Here is a 25,761-nt window from a genome sequence, read left to right as displayed (position 1 = left end):
AATGACATTATGATTCATAATGTCATTGTCGGATAACCTGTAAAAAATAAAAAAAAACACGTTTAAAAAAAAAAACACATACAAATAAATAATTTTAAAAATATATATTTTTTTTTTCCTCCCGAATTTTTTTCGGGTATACCCGAATTTTTTTCGGGTATATCCGAATTCGAACAGCCATATTCGGGTCGAATATAGGGACAACCCGAATTCGAACATCAACACTACTGGGAACCTCTAGTGCCCTGGGATCACATAGGATTTCCAGAGCTGCATGATGCAGCCCTGGAATACCTCCTGTTTGGTGAGAGCTCGACCTCTCGGTGAATCAGAAGGCCACCCTTGCTTACATTTTCAGTAAGCGAGAAAGGCTCGATTTGGCCAATTTTATTTGCCTAGAGAAAGGCATTTATTTGCCCAGAGATGAGCTTTAAATATTTAGCTTAAGGTTTGCAGTTTTAAATAGTAGCAATTTAAAAGCCACTCTCTTATAATACAAATTGTCCTCAGCTCTGACATTTGTCTTTGCAATCCCACAATGACATTATGATTCATAATGTCATTGTCGGATAACCTGTAAAAAATAAAAAAAAAACAAGTTTAAAAAAAAAAAAACACATACAAATAAATAATTAAAAAAAAAAAAATTTTTTTTTCCTGTCGAATGCAGCAAAATTCGGTTCGGGTATACCCGAATTCGAACAGCCATATTCGGGTCGAATATAGGGACAACCTGAATTGGAACATCAACACTACTGGGAACCTCTAGTGCCCTGGGATCACAGAGGATTTCCAGAGCTGCATGATGCAGCCCTGGAATACCTCCTGTTTGGCGAGAGCTCGACCTCTCAGCGAATCAGAAGGCCACCCCTGCTTACATTTTCGGTAAGGGAGAAAGGCTCGATTTGGCCAATTTTATTTGCCTGGAGAAAGGCATTTATTTGCCCAGAGATGAGCTTTAGATATTTAGCTTAAGGTTTGCAGTTTTAAATAGTAGCAATTTAAAAGCCACTCTCTTATAATACAAATTGTCCTCAGCTCTGACATTTGTCTTTGCCAAAGCAAACTTTCCTTTTTGTAAAATGACAGATTTATCTTGCTGTTTAGATGGATCCAGGTTAGTTTATATTTCAATCTGCTGTATTATGTGTTAACAGGCAGTTGAACAGCAAAGTGGCAGCAGCAATCAAGGGCTCCGGAGCTGCGGCAATCAAAATTATCTTCTACCAGATCTCTTACAACAGAGCCATCCTTCAGAGACTTCAGTGAATCAGCACAAAAGTCCTCAAAAAAGACCTGTGAACAAATCTCTAAATGATCAGGTGAAATCATTATGTTTTATGTCTTCTGCCTGTTCACCCAAACAAGAAGGAGAGAAAGATAACTTGTCTTTGCACTTGTAGGTCACCTTTTACTCTTTGATACAGTATATCCTTCATAGAAGTTTCAGGGAAGTATTTACTATCATGACATTATAGACACAATCCCTTTCTTTCTTTTGTGTTCTGTTTATTTAGCATTGAGCAGCTGGGCTATGGTTAGTTGACTGGGGCAAAATACACTTGCAAGGAATAAAACCTAAAATTATTAACGACTAGCTGTACCTCTTTCCTCTTCTTGCTAATTTCTCATCATGCAGAACACAAGTCAGCTATCTAAGGGCAATCTGGAAACAGTATACTGACTTCAGGATTTTTCTGTGTTCTGACTTCTGATTTTTTTGTGTTTTTTTTAAAAAAAGACAAGAAATTTCATCTTCATATATATCTCTGTTTATGGCTTATACAAAACTTGCAGCTGTTTATAGGCTCCATAGCTAAAGGTTAAAATTTACACAAGTGAATAAAAAAGTGACTTAAAGTGACTCCTCGCTAACAATACAGCTTAGCTTTCAGGCATCGAACCAAAAGGCTTACTTAGGTCATTTAATTTATTTTATGTTTTGTAATACAGGTGTAATTGCAGGTAAAAAACATATATTATAAAATAATTTAAAAATACAACTTTAGATCAAAACCATTTCAATTTTCCTTGGGCACCTTAGGTTGTATAAACTGATGCTATATACTATTGTAAAGTACATTTAGTTTCATTCTCCAGGCTCGGACCATCCAAAGCTCTTTTATAGCAGAAATTGACTATATAGTTTGCATGTCACGCTTTGCATAAACTTGCAATGTAACAACTTCAGGCCTGCTGATGGATTTTTAGCATACGGTTATTTTATTGTGTTGATGAAATGTGGGACAAACTCTAATATAGCAGGAGGTGCAGATAAATCAGGATGGGGAAGGAAAAAACAAAGCTCAGAAGTAAAGGTACCTGCTCTCAGGTGTTTACAGGTCCCGGAGCTGTCAGTTTAGACTTTTCAGTAATAAAGGTTTTTTTTTTCAGTCTGTTATATATTGGTGACATTCAACAAAAGCATTATGTTTTATATCATCTAGGGGTACATTTAATTTCCTCTATTTTCAGACACCCAATGGAGAAAGTCCACAACCAAAAACTAGCTCATCTTCCACTACTTCATTTAGTACATTTATTGATCCAAGACTTCTACAATTTTCTCCTCCAACAAGCCCAACCGTATCCCGTGAGTATATGTTAAATGATCGGAATGTAAATGATAACAAATCACCTAACACAAAAAAAAACAGTGACTACTTAAACTAATACATATACTATCAATACATTTAGCTGTGTTTACTTGTGAAAAGTAGTTGGGTTGGCAATTTTTAGATTGGGAAGTTTTTCTATTTCATTTTGTGCCTATGTAAAATGCAATGTGCTTTCTGATAAGTTTAGCCTACAACTGAAATTTTGAAATGCTTCAGGGTTCCATGATAGGTGATCTCCTAAGCTGCTTCAAGCTGCTTTTGTATTCCTATTGATTTGAACAGCAGTTCTTGCAGTGAACAAAAGCCAAAACCACAAGGTGCTCATACTTTTAGCACTCTCTAGAAACTGGGTTCAGTAATGTATAATTACCGAAACTACCGGGCATTATAGTGCATATTTATAAAGCAGTGAATGAAACACTAACTACACATGCAGTGGATGTCTTTATACATCTGCCTTATTATGCTGCTTCCATAATCTCCTTGCACAGAAGTTAAGTATAATGCTGCAAAGATGTATCAACTGTTGCTTAAGAATGAACAAACCGCTCACAAGAAAAGTTGAGTTAAGACAGTGACTTAAGTAGTAGTCCATCCTATCATGCAGGAATCTGTTTCTCGAAACATTTTTTATGGTTTCCATTGTGCAGTTTTAAACCAGGTTACTTTATTATTATTATTAATATTATTAAAATAATAATACATCAAATTTTTTACCAGTAGTTCCCTTGTAAGATGCCCCTGTCTTTTTCTTGTTTTTAGCTAGCAGTATAAAAGTGGAGCCTTTCCGCAGAGAAAATGCAAGGAAAGGATCAGTTGTCAATGTTAATCCAACAAATATTCGACCTCAAAGTGACAGTCCTGAGATTCGGAAATATAAGAAGAAATTTAATTCTGATATCCTTTGTGCTGCTCTCTGGGGTAAATTTTATGAAGTTACCCTCCCTTCACTTTCTCTTTTCTATAGTTAACATGTTTATTAGGCTTCTGTAAATACATCATTGTAAATAACCATAAGGTGGATACTTCTATTGTATGTGATTCTTTATACAAGTTATACATATTTCAATTGCTCTTTGCAGAGATGTATTTATTTAATGAAGCTGGATTCTAAGTTGAGAATCTGGAATACAGTGTTGATATTTTTTTTTTGCTTTTTTTCTACATCTGTCTTATTTTAACAATTGTTCTCCTGTATGGCAAAAGCACCTTTTCTCAAATACAAATCTTAAGCAAATTAATTTTTTTTTTAAAGCTCTCCAAGGCTCAGAGAAGATAGACTGTCATTCGAGATCCTGGGTGATCCAGCAAACCATTTCCTAAAACCATTTGCTGTTTGGAAAATGTTTTTATTCCTGAACAGATACACCCCAGGTTTGATGGATCACCCAGGATCTTCAAAGATAGTCTATCTTCTCCAGTCTTGGAGGGCTTTAAAATATCAGGACCCCATGATGCCATGACGCTTTGACCTTAACCCATTAGTGGCCTTGTGTTGGGAAAGACATTGCATAACTGCTTTAAAATGTCTAATAACTAAAGGTACATTATCTGTTTTCTTGTGCCAGGTGTTAATCTGTTGGTGGGAACTGAACATGGTCTATGGCTTCTGGATAGAAGTGGGCAAGGTCGTGTTTATTCTCTTATTAGCAGAAGACGATTTCACCAAATGGATGTTCTGGAAGGACTAAATATCCTGATCACTATTTCAGGTCAAATATGTTTTGATTATAAAGATTTTATAAAATAATTTTACCATATGTAATCTCAGCCCTATAAGGCAAGTGTAATTTACCTTCGGGGTTGTAAAATATTGCTATCCTGCCATTGCTAGTATTGGTATTGCTAATATTGCTATTGCTTTGTTATCTTTCTGGCTTATATTTTCTGACTGCTCGGCTTTCAGATTACACAATATTAATATATTTTTATTTTTCCACTGAAGGCAAAAAGAACAAGCTCAGGGTTTATTATTTGTCCTGGTTGAGGAATAAAATTCTACGTAATGATCCAGACGTAGAGAAGAAGCAAGGATGGGTCGCTGTAGGAGATTTGGAAGGCTGTGTACACTATAAAGTTGGTAAGGACGAATCCTATTTTTTTCCCAGTCATGGTATCCTAACATTTATTTTGACAAAACCTCCAAATAGGAGTTCTACATTCAATTTAAGAAGACTCTAATATTCTCTAAATAAAAAAAAGATTTAAGTTAGTTTGATGGCTCTTTTGATGATACTTTTCTGTTTACACCTTGATCATCACCTTTTCCTAGATGCATTGTATATATAAAATACCGCAACCCAAAGTCTTTCCAATTCATATCTGAATAGGAAAGCTGCTTTCTTTTCAGAAGCAGAATAGAATTTAAAATTAGATGGCATGAAAGGTAAATAGCATAATGGTGTTTTGCTATAATTCCAAAGCAGATGTTCCTCTCGTTACAAAAAAGAGAAAAAAAATAGTCATTTGCATTTATTCTATAGAACGGTTTCAAAGTGTAGGTGTTCCCAAATTTTTAATCTAGCTAATTCCAAGAAATGCCTGATTATAATATAAATGCTGTGTAGGCTGAAGCCCAATTACTAATGACTGCACAGAATTAGTGTGATAAGACATATCGGCAACTGATAATGATCCTGCATGTAACCTGATAGAAAATACTTTTTTATTTTATGTGAATAAAAGGAAATGGTACAGTAGGTTACTTATATAATTTGAAGTGAGTTGAGAGATAAAAATGTTTTACAGTTCATTTAAGATGGCACTAGACGGGTCATTCATCTATTAAACAGTGTAGTTGCTTGTAGCAACCAAACAGATCAAGGTTATAATTACCAGCAATTACAGCTGTTTCTTGACGTTATAAGTTTTTCAAGCTACTTTGCATTTCACACTAAAATTTCTTTCCTATTATACACCATAGTAACCCAAGGATTCTTCCTGATGTACCTTGGCTCATTCGTGCCTGGAAATCTGTATTCTGTTTACCTAACTTGCTTTGCTCTGCAAATATAACTAACATGATCTTCATGTTAGTACCGTAGTATTGGTGAAACCGTAGTATTGGTCTGTACCTTTTATGCTTGGGTCAGGGTCCCAGCTGGGCGGGTAATTTAAGAGAAATGCATAACCTGAAAAGCCAAAGCTTATTCAGACCTATAACTTAAGTATTGTCATCTCATCTCTTAAGTCTTGACAAAACAACATGTAAATCATGTTCTGTCCATAACACTATTAAAGCACAGGTTAAAAAAAAAGATTAAAACAAAAGTTAAAGAAAAAAGCAGTGTTAAACTTGCTGTTGATCAGTTAAACCTGTTTAAGAGTACTGTTTCCCTTCACACCTAACATGCCCAGAGGTTTGAACAGCAACCATTTTTTAAGTCAATGTATGTGACCTGTAGGTGATATGGTAAGGACATAAATGATGTTGATTTTAGGAATTAGTTTTATCACCTACCAAATACCGTAGTTATTTGCTAGATATGGCCAATATGAACATAAAGCAAGCATTGCATTAGCTTTTCCATATCATCCTAATGGATAGCACAAAACAGAAGGGTGCCGATTCCTACAACAACTGAAAACAATTACCAGAGCACTTAATGAGGGAGTCCTTTTGCCAACGTTCACTTATTATGTGTCCTTCACCTATCACCTTCTCAATTTTCCTTGATTTAATAAATTGCGGCCTAGGTGTGGTGTTAAGCCTTCTAGCCTGCCTTGGTTACAGTATACTATATACTATTTCCTGCAAGCTTAGAAGCCGTATATTTTCACCTGAATGATGGGGCTTATTCATACAGCTGCTCAGTCTGTGGTCAGGCTTTATTAGCTGGACATTCTCTTACTTAGGAATGGTATATGTAGTGCTAATTTATTTATACCACAGAGGCTATCTGAAACTACATGCAGAGATCCTTTGCATATGCCTGCACTTCATTGGGAATATGTAATAATCAATTTATCTAAGACCTTTGTTATGATTCACTTCACATTTAATATCTTCTCTGTGTTATTTTTTGTTAGTTATGTTTTTCTGCACTGTGTCATATTCCGACTGCATGAGGTTCATATGATTAATATAACATGTTCATATGACACTCTGGCCAGGACCCCTTGTATGTTCAGGTCTGACATTAAAGCTGTGACCTTCTTATGTACCAGTGTTTTGTGCTGCATCCTGCTGCTGTATTTAACCTCTGCGTGTTGCTAACCATAGAATCTAGGGATGCTTGGGGAGTTAGAAGTATCACAGGTTAATAACCAATGACAGGGTTCTAAATAAGGTTAATACTCAGGTCCTATATTATTTCTAGGACCTCCAATTGTCATAAATGTGTAATCCACATTTATTTTATATTTGCAGCACAGGAGTTTTTTAAGTATACTTTCTTCAAGCAATATACTGAATGTGAAGCATTGCATTCTGCCTGTCAGATTAAATGAGAAATGCATTGATTGCCAGACAAATTAAAAAAACTGACATTTAAATCAAATTCTCTTTGGAGGTGAGGGGTTTTATATTTGTCAGTGCATATATTTGTTCTGTTAATAACAATATTTTATGTTTTGTCATTGTAGTTAAATATGAAAGAATAAAATTCCTTGTTATTGCGCTGAAGAACTCTGTTGAAGTATATGCATGGGCGCCAAAGCCATACCACAAATTTATGGCTTTTAAGGTGAGCTATCCATCATTTCTGTATACAATGTGCCACTTGTGCAGTGAACAGTGATGGCCCAACTACCGTTAAATTGTGCCTTCCAAAATATACATTAATTCTTTTTTCCCACCTAAAAGATTTACTCATTTATCATAAGTTTACTGTATCTGTTTAACATATTGTATATCATTTTTGGTCTATAATATTAAATCAGTTTCAGTAATGCGTCACTTTTTACAACATGTTTCAGAGGCCAAGAACTATACAAAAACATAAACCACTTAGATTTGAAGTGGTTCAGATTTCTTTCTCCCTCTCTCTCTCTCTCTCTCTCTCTCTCTCTAATAATAATTCATAGGGATCTATAACCGGATATACAGGAAGGCTAAACCAGCATGATTACCTTATATACAATTTTTGAAGTAATAGATTTTGATATTTCATAACATCTCACAACCCATCATTGGTTGCCACCTGTTTCTAAGAAATGAATGCTTATTATCTATTTCCTGTTATAACACTGGCAACCGTTTGATAAAATTCCAGGCAAGCAGCAAGCCTAGACTTGTTTCAGATTGACTGAAAATTATCTGTAATTTGGTCACAGGATATTAGCTCATCTTTGTGGTCAAGTCTCTGCATTCAATCATTAACAGAGTTAAAATTTTTAAACATGCGAGAAGAATAAAACAAAAGTGTAATACAATTCACTTCTTTATACTAAACACAAATTCAAAGGTGAATAAGTCCAAGCATGAACCATTTTGTACTTGTGTGGTCTTATAAGGAAACTGCACAATCACAAATTACACATAGCAATTATTCACTAAATCTAAGAAACCTTTTTTCATTCTACAACAATAAGAAGGTTACCCAGATTTTGCATTAAACGTGAACTCCAATCTTCCTTTCCGGGTTGTACAGGTCCTTCTCCTGTGCCGAAATTGGCTTCTCAGTTGGCTTCTCAGTGTACAGTATTAACCGCAGGAAGTCAGAAAAAGCCTGCCATTTCCCTGGTTAATAGACATCCATTTTCATCAAGCCTTTTCCTCCTTGGCCTTGCAGACTCTGAGCTGCCCATTAAATTCATTATAAATCAGTCCTTTTGAACAAAAATTCAATATCATATGTGGGCATAGTCTACATAAGGTAGGGAGATGTGATGCTTTTTAGGGAGATACTCTTTAATTAAAGGTACAGTTGTTCTTTAAGAGTTGGGGTGCCTACATAGTTTTCCTTTAATTCTCTGTAAACATGTAAGGGCGAGCTATTTAAAATGACTGAAACAATTTGGAAGGTTTTAGCTCTTTGCCAATTAAAATCCATTCAAGCATGGAACTAATACTTATCAACCATTTTCCCAACTACCCATGTTATCAAGAAAGCTAATTTGCAGCTGTCTTATCTGTACAGCGGTGATTCCGCCTTTAAATCAGTTGGCTCTGCCATGGATGCCTGATGTATTAAACTATAGTGTCACAGCTAATGACAGCTCGGAGAGTCTACACGCCTTCCCCCCACAAGACAAGAGACATGTTCTTGAATAGAAGATTGTGTAATGACTTTGTATGGACTCCCCGTATTAAACCCAAGACTTTATGATTAGAAATGACCTGTTGAAGTCGATATTGTATGTATTTTAATTTGGTTAATATTTGATTGTCCCCCATAAATTGTTTTTTTTATTTTTTTGTATTTGATATGATAGAATCTCAGCTAAGTATATTGAGAAAATGTCTACAACTAAAAATAAAATTTGGCAGCCCATTGTTAAAGTGATTTGTTGAAAAAGCAAAACGTGGCATTCTTTACTGCTGCTGTTACTCTCAGTTCACCTATAATAGTTTTGATGTGTTTAGATGGAGTATTGTGAAAGTCAATTTCTAAGCCTGCTTGAAAACTAGCTCAAATTACTTCAGAGTGTCTGGAGGCAAGCAATAATCACAAATACAGTCCTGTGCTATTACCTGTCACCTAGTATATTTTACTTTTTTAAACATTACAGCTTTAACCGGGCTGCTACTGTGCAGTAGCTATGAATAACACTTTTTACAGAACGGAACACCTAAATTCTACCATGAGGTCAAATTAATAAAGGATATCTGTCATCTCATAGGATCAGATGCTGTTCTTCCATGTGTTCAAGCTGAACCACGTGCGTTTTGAGTTTCACAGCCCCGGTAAAACCATGATGCCCTGCATGGAATTTAGGCAATGGTCAATAGACTTGAAAGGGTCAATAATGGGCACTTGAATAGGCCACCCCATTCAAGTGCCACCCTATTCAAGTGCATTGGAAGCTACTGTAGGTAATTTTTGGGGATAGCTGACAAACTGCAAAAGAAGAAATAAGGGTCACAAAAAAAACTGAACTTTAATTTCTAGTAATCAACACCTTCGCTGCTTAAAATTTTTATTTTACTTATGACTATGTCTTTAATTTTATTTAAAGATGATATAATCTTTTTATATTAAGGGTGCTCAGAGTGCATTATATACTGACTGTTACAGACAATCTGTTCTTGGAACCAATATGTTCTCAGCATATTACAAGATCATCCGAAGAAGAAAAAAACATTAAGAGCAAAAAAAGCATACCTAAAATATCGCTTATCACTTGCATTCATTTCGCCATAGATAAGTAGGGATACCCTGCATACTGGTTAGCCTTAATATCTATTATTAAAATTCTCCTGCTGCTGGGCAATTTTAAACTGCTGTATCATCTGAAATCGCTTAATTCTTAAGAGCTTAATAGAAATTTGTCAGTGGCAGGACAGTTTTGCATCTGCAAATACTGGGACAGTCTCAGCACACCAGACTACCGCTTCTTTAAGTGGGCCAAGCTAATTGTAAAATACAAATAGAAGAAAAAAAAAAGTTCACGTGATGCAAAACCCCATAGGCATAGTGGTAAATATGCCCTCACCTATGACTCTTTACATTCAAAGAGGGTCATTTATTTATATATATATATATATATATATATATATATGTACCTCTGTGAGTAATTTAAATATACAAACATAGATGCATATATTGGAATTTGGAGATGATGTCATATAATTATCCAAGTTGGGCTTAATATGGGTTTTTTTTTTGCATCTCTGACTCTAACAGATCCACTTTCTCCAATTACTTTTTCCCACTTTCAATAAACTTCCAAAGTCATATTTAAAGCACATAAAAAAATCTCACAGCATCAGTTAGGCCCCACTGCATATATAAAAATCAAGCCGGTAGTTACTGCTAATAGTGGTTTCCTGTGGAAAGTAGTTTTCTTTATCTATCAAGCCATAGCACTATTTTATAACATTTCATTTTGTATTTGCTTTGTTTCAGTCATTTTCATCTCTGCATCAAAAACCATTAAATGTTGACCTTACTGTTGAAAATGGACAACGGCTGAAGGTCATCTATGGCTCATCCGTGGGATTCCATGCTATTGATGTTGATTCTGGCACAGTCTATGATCTATACTTACCCACTCATGTAAGTACTACGCATTTAGGTATTTGTGTTATCTTGGTATTTTCTATCAGTGCACACTAAAATACATCCATTTTCAGAGAAACACAAACTAACACAAGTACACGTACAGAAATGTACAAAAGATGAAAACAACAAAGTATAAAACACAATTTACTGTAATTATTATCACTAACTTACAGAAGTTTTGATGCAATAGTTCAAACAAGCTACCAAATGATAAGTCGAAAAACAATGACCATTATGGAGCCCCACTGAAAAAGTAGTTTTGAATGAGTTTATCTTTAAGCAATACAGCATGTACAGAACAGTGGAGGAGCAATAGTGGACATGCAAGTTCATCCCTCTGCTCACTATGTTCTTTGTCAGCACATGTGCATAAAGCACACCTAGTTCCTAGTGTACATACAGCTAATCCCCGGGTTAAGGACATCCGACATACAGATGGCTTTCCTGTTCACTTGTGTGGGGCTTGGAGGAGGGAGGGGACGGTTTGCATGACTTGCAAAAGATATATTTTGCTAAACACAGCTGAGACTGAGCTCTTCTGCAGCCTCTTGTAACTCTTTAATAACGCAGACAACCTCTGCAGTTGTTTCTTTTTGCATATCAAAGCACAGCTTGCTCCAGAAATTAATGAATGTCTAGGCTCCATAAAGATTTTTTTTTTTGCTTTGTTTGTGATTAACTCACAGTGAGGATTTTATACAGTAACTGACACCATGCTGCCTAATAATATGTTGAGCAAACATCTGTCCTAATTCCATTTATTAAAATAAAGTATCTGTTCGGACTTACATACAAATTCAACTTAAGAACACATACAGTCCCTATCTCATATGTAACCCGGGGACTACCTGTACTTCTATACAAGAGGTTACAAAACAATGAAACCAAATAGAAATTGAAGTGATTGCATTTGCAAATATTTGAATACGGTAACTTTAATGCAGTGTTTTTTTTATTATTGTTTCTATAGTTTAGTATTAAAGTTTGTCTTGCAACAAAAAAAAAGCACAGGGACAGCATGACAAGGTGGAGGAGGTGACCAACAGGGCAAGGTCAAGGGCAGGGTTGGGTGAAGGGTGGTGTATAGGCGAAGCTAATGTGAGAAATATTTATAAACAGTTGGGTGGCTGAAAGAAAGTGGCTGCTTGGTAATCAGTTATTGGCTCACTAACCTTTTTTAGTGTTTTGGGTGAATTATTGAGGGTTTTTTTTTGTTGGGTCTGGGTAAGCAAACATTGCGTTTGGGGTCCTGGAAGTCAGGGAACATGGTGTGGGGAAATCCATCTTTGGTATGATATCCCCTAGATGTAAAGGAGAAAAGTTGGTTTTGGTGATTAACGGGCAATGGAAAAAGGGCCCTGAGGCAGTGCTGGGTGCCTAGTGGCCAAAATAGCTATTGTTCATGTTTAGTGTGATTGTGTATTAGTTTTATGGGGTGGTATCTTCCAACACCTGCAGCCAAAAAGTGTTTTTCTTTAGGAATGCCGGTAATTACGTAGCTTACATTTGCACTGATTACTGTGAATTGTTAGAAGTGTTCGGTAATTTTGTGGTATTTATTTTTTCTGTGTAAGTTACCAGTGTTTTGCTTACAGTTAAGTGTGTTTTAACAAACAGCTACTACAGCCCTTCTCCTCCATATAGAATTTGTGTGTCATTTGGGTGGCTAAGTGGAAGTTGGGGATGGCAAGGAGGAAGGTTGGTCATGCAGTTGGGGTTGATAGGCCGGGTGACTTTAGACCTACCCTAGTAAGGCAAACATGTGCAGAGTTTATGCAGGGCAAACGTTTTTTTTATGCCTTTCATGCAGTAATATATATTCAACTTTGCTCTGCCAAAAATGCATTTTATTACTTCGAACAAAGACAATGTTACTACTAATTGACATGCAGGTTTAATTAACTGTCATACTGAAATAGATGGAGCTGCTGCTTGGTGACTTGCCCTGTGTTGTCACTGGGTTGCCCAAAGTGCAATATACCAGCCTTGAAAAGCCTATTTATACAGGGTAGACAAGATGATGAAGAAATGAAGAAAAAGTGTATCTACATAAGGACGTAGGTTGGTACGTATTATAGTCATTTATACTAATATTTTAAACGAGATTCAGGCTTTAAGGAATATGATAACTGAATCTACCTGCACTCTTTGTGATAATTTCCATTATCCACTAATCTTTGTTTATTTTAAACATCAAATAAAGGTATTTTAGAGATTTGGGCAAAAGCATGTATAGCCAAATCTTTAAAACCCCATGCCATCTGTATTCCAGCTTGAGCTGGGTATAAATGTGTACAATAGAAGGATTATCTTCAAATGAAGGAAACAGTAGGACAAAATCACGGTTTAGGAGTAAATTAATAAGTTATCTATCATCTACATACCACAGCGCAATAAAATATTTCATAGACAATAGAAGGAAACTGTGTTGAGATAAATGCATAGGATGTCATTCAGAAAGAATAAGTCAAAATGTAGGCAAGGTAGAAACTGTGGTCCATCCATCTGTTTGATATTGGAAGGAATTGTACTCAACAGATGATGATGCATTTTCACTGTCTGCACCTTCTGAAGATTATGAAGATTGTAGATTGATTGTAGATTGAACCATTGTCATACATGGAGCTAAAAAAGCAAAAAATATAGCAAAAAAGTTTTACTCTGCGATATTGTTATTGCTAGGGTTTTTTTTTTTCTTTGTCTGTGAGCAAAATATAAAGTATGTAAAGCCCTATTCTTTTTGTCTTTAGGAATAAACAATATATCTGAATAGGGTATCATTAGTATTTCAAAACTCCTACTTGCAAGGAATTCATTGGAACATTTGTCATAGTACTTGTATCTAGTGATAAGTTGGATCTGTCACCTAATACTTTGTGATAAAATAACTTGGAACCTTCCAAGGGCAGCTTTTTGACATATCTCTAGTAGTAGAAATGAAAGGCTCGGTTTAGATCCAGAACACTTTTGATGGTTTACTTGTTTTACTTTATGAAACTAAAAGTACAAATGTAATAGTGACCTACTTTAATTCTCTGGTGTACTGAATTATATGAACATCTTAAAGGTTACTGGCCAGAATAGTGTGCTTTGTGCTAAATGTAAAAATGCACTTTAAACATGAGTCATTGCCATCAGTAACAGGAGCTGCTGGTCCTTCAGATGCTTTTTGTTTTTAAAATTGATTACGGAACCTAGACAAAAGGTTAAACTTCTGTCAGGTATTTGTGGCTGTCTAAGCTGCCATTTTGGTAATATTCCATCACCAAAACAGAAACTATTGAAAATCTGCAATGAGGGCCTTAACCTAAAAATCAGTAACTTTTATAAATAAGTATGTACCTAATAAATTCATATGTATAATTCAGCTATAGATTTTTTAACATATTTACCATATTAAAGTTTTACAGTTTATATTTTTACTGCCCCTAGTGAACAAAAAGGATCAAACTCAAAGGATCAAAGCATGAGATTGACTCATTACTACATACTAATATGATATATGATTGTAATTTATTTACAATTTACTTTGGTTTTATTTTTTAAGCATTTATTCTACAACACAGTTCCCTGCTGAATTTCTAATGCATATGGAACTTTTTTTTAAGCAGGAGACAAGCAAAATGAAACTAAAATAAAAGATATTTCATAGAAAGGATTGTAGCATTTTGAAGACCAGAACAGTAAACGGAGGACACTGGTTTGGGTGACGATTGTTCAATAAGATTTTTTTTCCTCCTTTTTTTTTTTTTTTTTTTGTTTAGTCTGCAAAACAGTAATGAAAATGTATTCGGTGGAATACTTATTACAAAAGAAACTTGCACGGTCCCAATTATAACAATTGTATATTATCAAGATTCAAACTGACTTTATTTGTACTGTAGCAGTTCTTCCTCAGCTTTTTTAACTGCTGCTTTTTCTGATATACACCGTTACATATTTGAGTTCTTTTTTTATAGCACAGCGATGGAATTTGGGTTCTTTCAATAACACAACTGAGTAGAAATGAGAGCAGTTGTAGAGGACGCTGGATGTTTTCCCAGATTCAGGTCACCATTAGGTAGGCCTTTCTTGGCATTGTAGTATGAATGGTGTCTGCATTTGGGATTAAGATGTGACCTAAAATAATGTATTCATTTACTCAACAGTTTATAATAAAGCAATAATTCTAATACATCTGGAAAACTATATATAGTGGTTGTAATCTAAATTTGTGTACATCAGGCATGGGAGATTCTGTAAGGATTAGTTTCTGGATCATCATTTGAGCCACTGGTACCTTCAAGTACCAAAATGTCCACTTTTGTGTTTTAGTTTTTGTTCTTAATGAAGAAAATTTGTACATCTTAGTGAACTGACCTTTCTGACCGCTCCAAAGCTTGGCATACATTATAATAAAAAGTTATGTAAAGTGGCAGTAAATTTACATATTTAAACTTTAATTCTAGAGCAGTTAACAAACTGTAGTGCAGATCTCTATTCAAAAGTGACTTATCAAACTATTTTAGATGAACAGATTCCAAGATATGTATCGGTATACATGGAACAAATTGGAAAGACAGTTTAGATCGGGCTGGATTGCATATAACATCTGGTCTGTCTTCCACAACAGAAAAGCAGAATATTGTGAAGCTCTTTTTCTCCAAAAAGCTAAAAAATAAATTAAAAAAAAAAAAACACAAAACGGATGCAAATTCTCCTTTGGCTGCACTAAAAAAAAATCTCAGTTCTTCTTTGTGCTTGGTTCCTCCTGTGTACTGCCTTGACAAGTTAACGGTCACAAAGTACACAGATTGAGACGGTAGTGAATTTCCTATGAAAATGTCCTCTCCTTCTTGCAATGAATTATAAAACCAATTTTGTACCCAACTTGCAACTAATTGTGCAACCAACTCTTTCCTCAGCATTACCAGTGACTACATGGACTTTCATCCCCCTATATCCCCCAACTGCATTCCAAAGTCCAAAGAGACCTCTCAGCCTCTATGGCATTTGGAGGAGCCATTTGTGACACTATTGCTAATGTTCTCTGCATAAAGTATAGCTAAATCAAAAACAGGTCATGCGACAACTGTCGGCTCACTACTAAGACAACACATATATTTTATAATATGACTTGTTAGTTACCTCTGCCCAGTATTACTCCTTAACCTAAAATAGGCTTTTATCTCTCATCTTTCCAGAATTACAACCCTCAACTCTCATAGGTTTAAGCTGAGACATTTTGACAGCCTCAGCAAGACTAATGTATACAGAATGTTAATTTCTAAGTAGTTGCTGAGCTTCACTAGATAATCTGCAAGATAGTTGCAAGGACCTGTTTCTGTTTCACAGACACCTAAAAAAAATAAAAAGCTAAACAAATGCTGATTGCCAAAAGGCATTGTAAGGGAGAGCTGTGTCTAATGGCGATCTGTAAAGCTGATGGTTCTTCCTAACTGGAGACTTTACAGGGGTTTAGCTGCAACTTTTTCAATCACTAATAAAGTACTGGATCTTTTTGGCTGTTACATGACATGGGTAGTGCAGAGGAAGCCTTCCCTTATTTACATTACCCATTACCCCCCCTTCACCAATGCCTTGAATAAAACACTTGACCACATTTTGGTATAAAATTAGGCCATAGCAGCCCATTTTATTGCTATAACCATAAAATTCACATTAACATACATTACAAATAAACAATATCCTTTTTTTAAACATTTTCCACAGCATAACAAACATTTAAACACCAGTGATACCTTTTTTTTAAATTTTTTAAATGATCCATGAGATTAACCTTTCAACGACCCCTTCGAAGATATTCCCGCTCCCCCAACACGCTCCCCCTCCCTCCTTGCCCACCACGACAACCATGTGTCATGTGTGGCTCCTCTTACCAAGTACCCTGTAATGGGTTCCCCATCCCCCTGCTTGTCTGAAATTTAGCTCTCATGGACCAACCGAAAACCACCCAAAGCTGCCATGACTCCCAACCAACCTCCAGCACATACAACAGGGAGGGAGGGTGGGAAAAGTTCTTCCTGAAGATTTTCCTCAAACTGCCTACTCCCTCCTTCTGTCCCCTCTATATATCTGACCTATAACCCCACCCCTCGGACCACTATCTTCCCGCACTTTTTTATCCAAACTATTCATAAGTAAACAAATTAACCCTTCTTTTTCCTCCGCCTTCCCTGCCCACCCTGTCATGAGGCCCTTCACCAATATCTTTGTTTTTTATGCTACAGGCCTTCTTTCTCTGTTTTATGAATCTTTCTGATTATGGCTCCCAATGATATCAGTAGTAGTCACTTTACCTTGCCCACTCCCCTAAAATAAGCCTAGATATCCTCACAAATATGCAGTAATCATTTTGTAAAAATAGTGCTAAGATTTGTGTGAGTTATGGTTTAATAACACAACAGATTAAAATAATTTTTCTTCCATAAAATTTCAAGTGCTCTATAATATTTTTATTATGGCAATTTGTTATTAAAGCAATTCTCCACCGAATTACATTTTTCTCAATAGTAATTAAATATTTGTCAAATGGTGCATATAATTTGAAAGTAAACTAGTGACAAACTGTTTTTAGTAAATTCTTATGTTTAGAAGATTTCTGGAAGGACTAGTTCAAAATCAGAAACGGGATGCTGCTATTAACCTGAAAGATTCTCCACCAGGGAATGTTTCAGTAAATGTCAGATTCACTGCATTATAAATGGACCCCAATATATTTCTTAAGAAATTCCTTAAACATGAAAACATGAACTTAAAGGCAGTATGGGTCATTTTTTTTGCACTGTCAAGGTGTTTTTAAGCCTTATATTCTTCAATACATATCAGTTAGTTTTTTTGCACCCATGACCCCGTCACTAGTTCACCAGTTGTCATACCTTGGACCCCATTGACATTTTTGGGATGCTCTGACCCAGTTGTTTACCTATCAAATTTTGGCCATTGCTCATTTGCCCATTGTTCCTCAACACAGCACCTTCAAGAAGTACAGGTTACTATTGTAATGCAATAAGCATTGTTATTCACTTCATCTGTCATTGGTTTTATTGTTTTACTGAGCAGTGTATGCTTTCTGTACCCCAGAGTAGAAGAAAAATCTGCTTTTTAACAAGTGTTGGCTTTTTTCAGGACAGAATAGACCGTAACATTTCTATTGCCAAAGGTGATTGTAACAGCAAGCCAGCATCTGGTGCATGTGCAGCTTGGTGTGCTGGCCCAACATTATTCTGTGCTGACATGATGTATTTCCTGTGTGCATACATGAGAATTACACCATCCCAGCTCCACCAATTAGGATGACCTGAGACTCCAAACCCAGAGCACCAGATGAAGATCAAAATGACGATAACTTTATTGGGCTTAGACATCAAAATTCCTTTTGTCAAATAATACATTATGGGGAAAAGCTTAAAAAAATGGCATTACTCCACCACCTTGCCTGTCATTTAACATTCAGCATGGGGGAGGAGGAATGTGCCAGGAAAAAGGATATCTTCTACAACAATTGGGAAAGATGTAGGGAAATAGAAAGAAAGGATCTGGATGTCTGCATTAGCATCATGACTGGGATGAGATGGAATGGCCAGTGAGACGGGAGAAGTTTAAATTTTGAGTTTGTTTAAAGTCAATAACATTGGACTTGACAGGCTTTAGGTGAAGAAAATTTTATAAATTCACTGTTTGCCTATAAAATAATACATTATTGCTACATTGACCCCCCTAGCGTTCTAATTCTGTCCGTATTTCCATGCAAAAAGCATTACTTTTTTTTTTTGCAAGGAAATTTATTTTACATTGTAGGCTATAGTTGTTAGGCATAACTCACTAAAATATGTCTAATTTTTAATACATTTAATAATAAACTTTTTAAAAAAACACAAAAATCTTAAAAAAATAAACTGTACAGTAGCATGTAAAATATATATATTTAATATAATTATATATATATATATTATATCAAGATTTCTTTGTCTTGAACTCAATACAGCTATTTTGTATTGAATCCAATACAAAATGATTTGAATTTCCTGCTGATCCTCCTGCCCCAGCGCATGCACTGACATCAACGGGAAACCCCGGAGAACGTCTCTGCAGTCCACGGCTGAAGATCAAAGGGAGAAGATGTGTCCCCAGGACTTGCCAGGAGCAGCAGGACGCCGGGGGATGGCAACGGAGCAAGGTAAGTGTTTTTTTTTATGATTTTTAGTGACCCTGAGTGTGAGTCGGGATTACCGCTTTTTGCATGGTAAATCCACCCCAAGTCACTCTCGGGAATACCACTAGGGGGGTTAATGAAGACAGAGCTTTTATTCCTCTTAGTCTGTGCACTCAGCTTTTTAGAGTTCATCTCAAAGCAGAACTAAAAAAAAAATCACCTTTGCTTTTGCAGATTCCTCAATTCCTTTAGAGCTTTCCTGGATTGGGTTCTGTGGTGTCCTGTTATCTGGCTTCTGCCTATCTCGCACTGGGGAAAAAAAGAGTGCCGATCTCTCTGCGCATGTCAGATTTATGATGGAGAAAAAAGTGCCAATCTCACGCATGCACAAAAGCATGCACTGCCAGAAGCCTTCTGGGATGCATGACCTGGGTATCCCAGTGGGCTCTGCACTCCTATTCTGTCTTTACAGCTGCAGCAATAAAGACAGAAGGGGAGACGCTTCATCCTTACCCTTACATAAAAGGGTTGTTCACCCTTTAATGTAAAGTAAAAATTCTGGTGATAGGTTCGCTTTAAAAAGCACTAAAATGCCCAGAACATCTGTCCTTCACTCCTTCCAATAAACACAACCTGCAAACTTCTGTATGAATTCTGTAAATGTAAATGATATCTTAGTCCTGGTCTTATGAGAAGGTGCCTTTGCATTATGATGAAGGCCATTTTCATGAGAGTTGGGGCACTCAGCCCTCAGTTTTCCATCTCTAATGCAGTGATTTGTAAGTGGTGGATAAGGGGTGTAATCTGATAAGCCTACCTTAGTGCAAAATCGACCTAAATATGCTTTAATAAAAAGTATTTTTAACTCCTCTTCTATTCTGTAACTAAAGACAGGTACTCTTAAATTAGCATGTTTTGTAGTTCGTGACTCAAAGTTGTGAATATTAAACATTTCATATCTCCTTCCTTTTGATCTCTGTTTCTAACCATTGCTTTTAGGTCACACAAATAAAACATACTCCCCCCCCCCCAACCTACACAAAATACAGAAGTAAATGTGAATTTGCTTTATGAGTATTATGGGTTGATTAGTGCACCACACTTCTCTGTTAAACTAACAAAGCTACTATGATCTATAGTTTTTATACAGCGTTTAAAGACAGTAAAGCAGTATTTCATATAACATTTATTGAGGATTTGTTTTTTTTTTCTGACCTGGCTTGTTAAAAATAGAGCAGCTAATAAAAGCCAGATGCAAAATTTCAGAAATTATGTCATTAATTTAAGGCTCCCCTCTGAGATTTTCAAGCAGTTGTGCTTTTTTTCATCTAAAAATAATCAGCTCTTCTCCCTGTTTAGTATCAGGCATCTGAAATAAATGTAGGTCTTTATAGTTCTGCTGCTTATTGATCAGATTGTTCCTAAACGAAGGGGTCATCTGACTTTAGAGGTCTTTGCACAATCTTTTATTTTCTATCACCCCATTCTGCACAGCAAATCATCCTCAGGAAAAAAAACTGCTTCAATTTTCTGTTCCATTGAATATCTTGTTTTATTCGTCTGCCTATATCTTTCTTTGTTTCATCTGCTCATGAAAATACCAAGGCAACGCATTAAGATTTCTCTCCGGCTCTGGATACCAGTGTTGGTATTACGGATAGTCATGGCAGAGAAATGGACCTCAGAGTTTGGCCTCACCTTATTGTCTCTGGCAAGTATATTTCCTTTTGAACACCTGTTACAGCTAATTGGAACTTTACAATGCTTTACTGATTAACAAAGATTGTAAATAGAATTCAGCAAGGAAGCAAAATGTATATCTGTAACTTTGTGTATTTGTTTAATGTTTTAGACACAAATGTAACAGTAAATCTGGCTTGGAATGATCATCATGGGATTCTGTATTGTGGGTTAAGAAGGTATATAGTAGGCTGTTTGGGAAATGGTGAAGGATCACAAGATCATGTATGTGGAGACTTCTCCAAAAGAATTAGAAGCTGTGGTAGGTCTGCCAGTGCTTATTTTGACTGCGGCACAAGCAGGAAATGCCACAATCTAACAAAAAAGGGCCAAATTACCCTAGGGTGTTATTTAGTTATATAATTAGTAGGGTGCATGCATGGTACAGAGATTGTTCTTCTCTTCAGAGAAATGAATGAATGCTGAGCTGATGTCTAGAAATAGTCATTTATTTGTTTCTGCTCTGTATGTATGAGCTTTCCTATATTTTTTTCTGTACACACTTAATACAGAAAATTTGGGATTTGGGATGCAAAATAAAAAGTGAATGGCAATGTCTGCCTTATTATACTTTAGAGAGTATCTCTAGCTAAAATGTTATTTTTTTTTTTGTTTTGGATAAATAATATTTTTTTTTTGCTGTGCTTATTTTGGGGGCAATTTTGATTACTTTCTGTACTGGCCCACAACAGCATGTGAGAGCAAATTACTCCCCATCTTGGACAATTCAAGTTCATGAATACAGAGGGTAAAACAATTACTCTCCAATATGAAATAACATTAGATGAACTTTAAAAGCAAATTCCACGTCTAATCCTATTTCCTGCAATCCACTATACATTTTACTTAATCGCCTTGGTATATTTTTGCGATTTCTGCGGATTATCTGACCTTATTTTATATAAATGGTCTTTGACAGTGTTGGTTGTGCCATGGTATTACCATAATCCACTTTAGTAACCTGTTTATGTATTTAGTGATAGTAGTTCTCAAGCATCACATCACTCTGTCCCAGGAGAAAATGTACTGAATTATTGGTGATATGGTGTTTTTTTGTGCTGCTATGCATCTGTAAAGTAGTTCATCATTTTACCGTGTGTATACGTGCTGTTCCTTTCATACATTAAAGCCCAATCTTAATTAGTTTGTCCTCGAAGGCTGCTACTTTAAAGCTGAATTCTAGGATGAGCAAGTATCTTTGCATTAACTTAGCATGGAAATTTGTCCTCCATGTGCAGGACTGGTTTTTATTACCCCAGGCCTCTAGTTTTCTGCAGGCAGTCTGTATTGGCTGGGCCTGCTCGCCCTGTAGCTCTGCTCAAAAGATTTCACTTGACTCTACTTTTTAGGGGTAATATGATATACTTTTTTTTCACCTAAATAAGGTGCCAAAACTCTACCTAAACTCCTGGTTTACCTTAAATGTCTAAATGTAAACACTTAAGTACAGAAAGAAAATGATTTAGAATACCTTGACTTAAAGCGTACCTATACTCCGAATTTTCACTTTACATAAAAGGGCAGCACCGCCCCCTATTTCTCGGCTGCCTAGGCAATTGAGAATGAATGGGACCGCAAAGCCTCCCGGGATACCTACGTCAGGCATCCTGGGAGGCTCTTTGGAGCTCCTTCTGCGCATGCCCGAGCATCTCGGGCATGCGCAGCATAAGCCATTTTTTACCAAGACAAAAATTTGCTGATCTCACACATGCGCAGTGAGATCGGCATTTTTTTTTTTCATTCTAAGTCACCCGATCTTGCGCCTGGGTCTAGTGATGTAGGATGAAGAACCCAGAAGGGAAGACGAAGATGGCGGGACTGCCATCTTTGGGACAGATGCCGAGACAACGTGGGACCCGATGCCGGACACCCCCTGAGTGATCAGTCTGCCCTGCAGGATTAAAGGTAAGTGTGTTTTTGTTTTGTTTTTTTCTCTTTAATAACTTGTAATTGCTATACTTGCAAAGTTTTACATTTTGAATGTTTTAATTCATTTGGAAAAATCTGATGAAACAATGCTGTCATTTCAGATTCAGGGAAACATTCACCCACATGCCATTATCATCCTGCCCAACACCAATGGCATGGAGCTTCTCCTTAGTTATGAGGACGAAGGGGTTTATATTGATACTTATGGACACTTCACAAAAGAAAATGTACTACAATGGGGAGAAATGCCTGCATCTGTTGGTGAGTATTAGACTGTATTGGACTGTATTCATTGTAATGTATTGTACATTGTTTGTCAGGGCTAGCAAACCTAACAGTTCCTAGGACCTGTATCCTTCAGTTAAGGTAACAGACAATGTTTAATGGGAAGGGGGCCAACAGCAACTTTCCCCTATGTTGTCCCTATAATGACTGTCCCTGCATGCCCAGGCCTAATGAAGTCATATGCAAGAATGGGTCTAGTTCTGCTGATTCTGGTGAATGCAAGAGTAGCAACCTATGGGTTTATTTGAGGAAGAGTGCTTTCAGGACAGAATTCTCTTTTCTATTTGGCCACAGAGAGAAGGAGTAGGAGTCTCCATGGTTTGGAGGGAAGGAGGTTGTAGCCTGTCCAACTACCAACCCCCTTTATATCTGGCAATGGTCACTAACCATCAGTATTGGAGCCCTAGAGTCCAGACACTGTCCGTCAGTTTTTATGAGGGCTTTGGAGTTTTAATTGAAAATCCATCAAAAAAGGTCTCAGAACTCCGTTCCAGTGCATTCAATGAGAAAAAAAAAAAAAAACACTGGATGTCCTTTTCCCCAGATTCCATCAGTAACTTTTAAAAGCAGCAAAAAATGTGACTGGTGCACCCAAATATGGGCAAATGAGGGATTTTTAACACTAACTAGCAAATAGCCGTCTAAACATTTTTTAGGATTGCAAATTATTTAAAACATGTTCATGATACTCCAATACTATGCTGTTAAGCGTTTAAATGTTTGCACCATCTGCCCATTGAGGCACTGAAGAATGGAAGGAATAGAAAGAATATCTCTTCAGTATCACAGGCAGCTTTTCAGGTATTCCAGAGTAAGCGGAAGAGTGGAGGAATGCTCTTTTCTTTAGCTAGCATTCTTTAGCTAGTCAAGTCCTGGAAATGAGCACAGGAGAGGTTGGAGATTTTCTGGGAACAATACTCATTTACTTTGAAATTGTATTTTAATGACATGTTTGATTGCATCCAACCACCTGATGGATGGTAAAGAAAGGAGTGATAAAGTGATAAATGATAAAGCAGAAAAATGTTGCAAAATCTAATCAAAATTGTTCATCTATTTAATTCTGGCTTTGTTCTCCTCTAATAGCTCCCATACATAAATGCTATCTGCAGGACTTAAGAAAACCAAACTACCAACCTATAAATCCACGTTGATGTCATTTGCACCTAACAGCCAGGAACATCTCAGTTTAATTAGTTCTCACAGGCCAGGCTATGACCTTCACCACTCTTGAAAGGGCAGCAAATGAATAGTCACACAAAGCTCCTGGAAATTGAAAATCTGTGACCATCATTAGGATTCCATTTACACAAACGTTGGCCCTTTTAATTAAACAATGCTCATTACCTTAACTTTGTTCCTTAATTGATCTTCCAAAAAACACATATTTAATTTTTGCTCTAAAGTGGTTCTATTAATTATATATCTCATGCCAGAGTAAAGACAAATTATAACGTGCTGGAGCATTTAGTTCTTTCAAAAAATGTTTAATCACCTGTAACTTTCAAGAGGAAGTAGGCAGTGAATCACCTTTATTAAAATATATATATAAAAAAAGTTGAAGCAAATATATGTAATTCTTAAGATTCCCAACACACTCGGTAAAAAGTAAAATCAGGCATCCAGAGGGAGGTGCTGAAATTAGTGAGTGGCTACATTTTTCAGAATATATTTATTATTGCATCAAAAAAAAAAAAACATTTTAAGGGGCATTTGCTGCCATGAAGCAAAAGAAAAGGTGGGTATTTATTCAGCCTCCATGTGTTGGTACCCTAACTGCTGTTGGGACTGGAATGAAATTCCAATTCAAACCTATTGTCAGAACTTTAGTTGATGCTGTGGGCCCTGAATTCCTCATGGTGCAGGATAATGCACAACCTTACGTAAATATGTAGGCAGTTCTGGATAATTAGAGCAATAATGCCATTAAATGGCCCCTGGGTTTCCCACACCTAAATTGAATATAAACCCTCTGGAACTTTATGTATCAGTACATCTGTAGCACCACAGACTGTCAAGGAGCCCACCGATCTTCTGATCCAGGTCTGGGAGGAGATCCCCCATGGGTCCCGAATGTTGTGTGAGAAGGCCAACTTACAATGCATTCCCTGAGTTGATATCTCAACAGTGGTTCAAAGGAGGGTTTTGGACAAAACATTTTAGTTTTGAATCTAGAAGGTAAAAACCTACCACAGGAAATTCCCCTACTGGACAGTTGTCTAGTAAATGGGTGTCACTGTTGGAAGTTTTCCCCTTAACCTTTTGTTCTGGTGAAAACTCTAGGTGTTACTTTCACACATGCAGTGAAAAATCGTACTGATAACTACTCCTAGGCACATGCAAACTGCATGTTTCCCTTGTGGTTCAGAGTGGTTCTTCCTCCCGAAAAAAAGCAACCATGCGGGCAGAAGCGACTCACCTGTTTTAGAAAGATGTCGTGATCCACCCCAGCTGCAAGCTTGTACACTGATAAATGTAAATGTAAAATGTTTCCCATGATTGAGAGTACAATTGAGCCTGCAGTATGAAATGGTCCTAACCTTTTTTAGATTTCCCTTAACTTTCTCACTGACAATGGTCACCAGTACCAGTAGAGGGTTTAATCTCTCCAGTGGGACACAGCAATAAAAACCTTGATGCAGGGGTCTAACCTTTCCCCATCAAAAACGGAAAACAAAAGTTTGCATCACACTTACCTCTTCCTCACTAAAACACAGACGCCTCTCTCCTGTGCCTGCGGGCAGTTCTGACTCTGGGCGTGCCTCTGTTTCCAAGCTTTATCAATTCTGTCCAATCCGCTAGCCAATCAGAAAATAGCCTCTTAACCATCCCTGGCTATTTACCGTATTTTTCGGCGTATAAGACGCTC

General features: G+C 36.6%; 1 protein-coding gene across 3 annotated transcripts in view; it reads left to right on the top strand.

The window, feature by feature from the left end:
• Positions 1-25,761, top strand: part of NRK (Nik related kinase) — a 136,713-nt gene that overhangs the window by 100,800 nt on the left and 10,152 nt on the right. For all 3 annotated transcript variants that reach the window (XM_072430790.1, XM_072430791.1, XM_072430789.1), the window contains 8 exons: positions 1,158-1,322; positions 2,476-2,593; positions 3,381-3,539; positions 4,187-4,330; positions 4,564-4,698; positions 7,203-7,303; positions 10,628-10,777; positions 22,709-22,868. In XM_072430790.1, coding sequence (XP_072286891.1) covers positions 1,158-1,322; positions 2,476-2,593; positions 3,381-3,539; positions 4,187-4,330; positions 4,564-4,698; positions 7,203-7,303; positions 10,628-10,777; positions 22,709-22,868 — 1,132 coding nt within the window. The remainder of the gene's footprint in view (positions 1-1,157; positions 1,323-2,475; positions 2,594-3,380; positions 3,540-4,186; positions 4,331-4,563; positions 4,699-7,202; positions 7,304-10,627; positions 10,778-22,708; positions 22,869-25,761) is intronic.

Source organism: Pyxicephalus adspersus, chromosome Z (genome assembly GCF_032062135.1).
Source record: "Pyxicephalus adspersus chromosome Z, UCB_Pads_2.0, whole genome shotgun sequence".
In the NCBI taxonomy this organism is placed as follows: Eukaryota; Metazoa; Chordata; class Amphibia; order Anura; family Pyxicephalidae; genus Pyxicephalus; species Pyxicephalus adspersus.
Note: the sequence above shows the minus strand (reverse complement) of the source record. Positions and strands in the feature narration are given on the sequence as shown.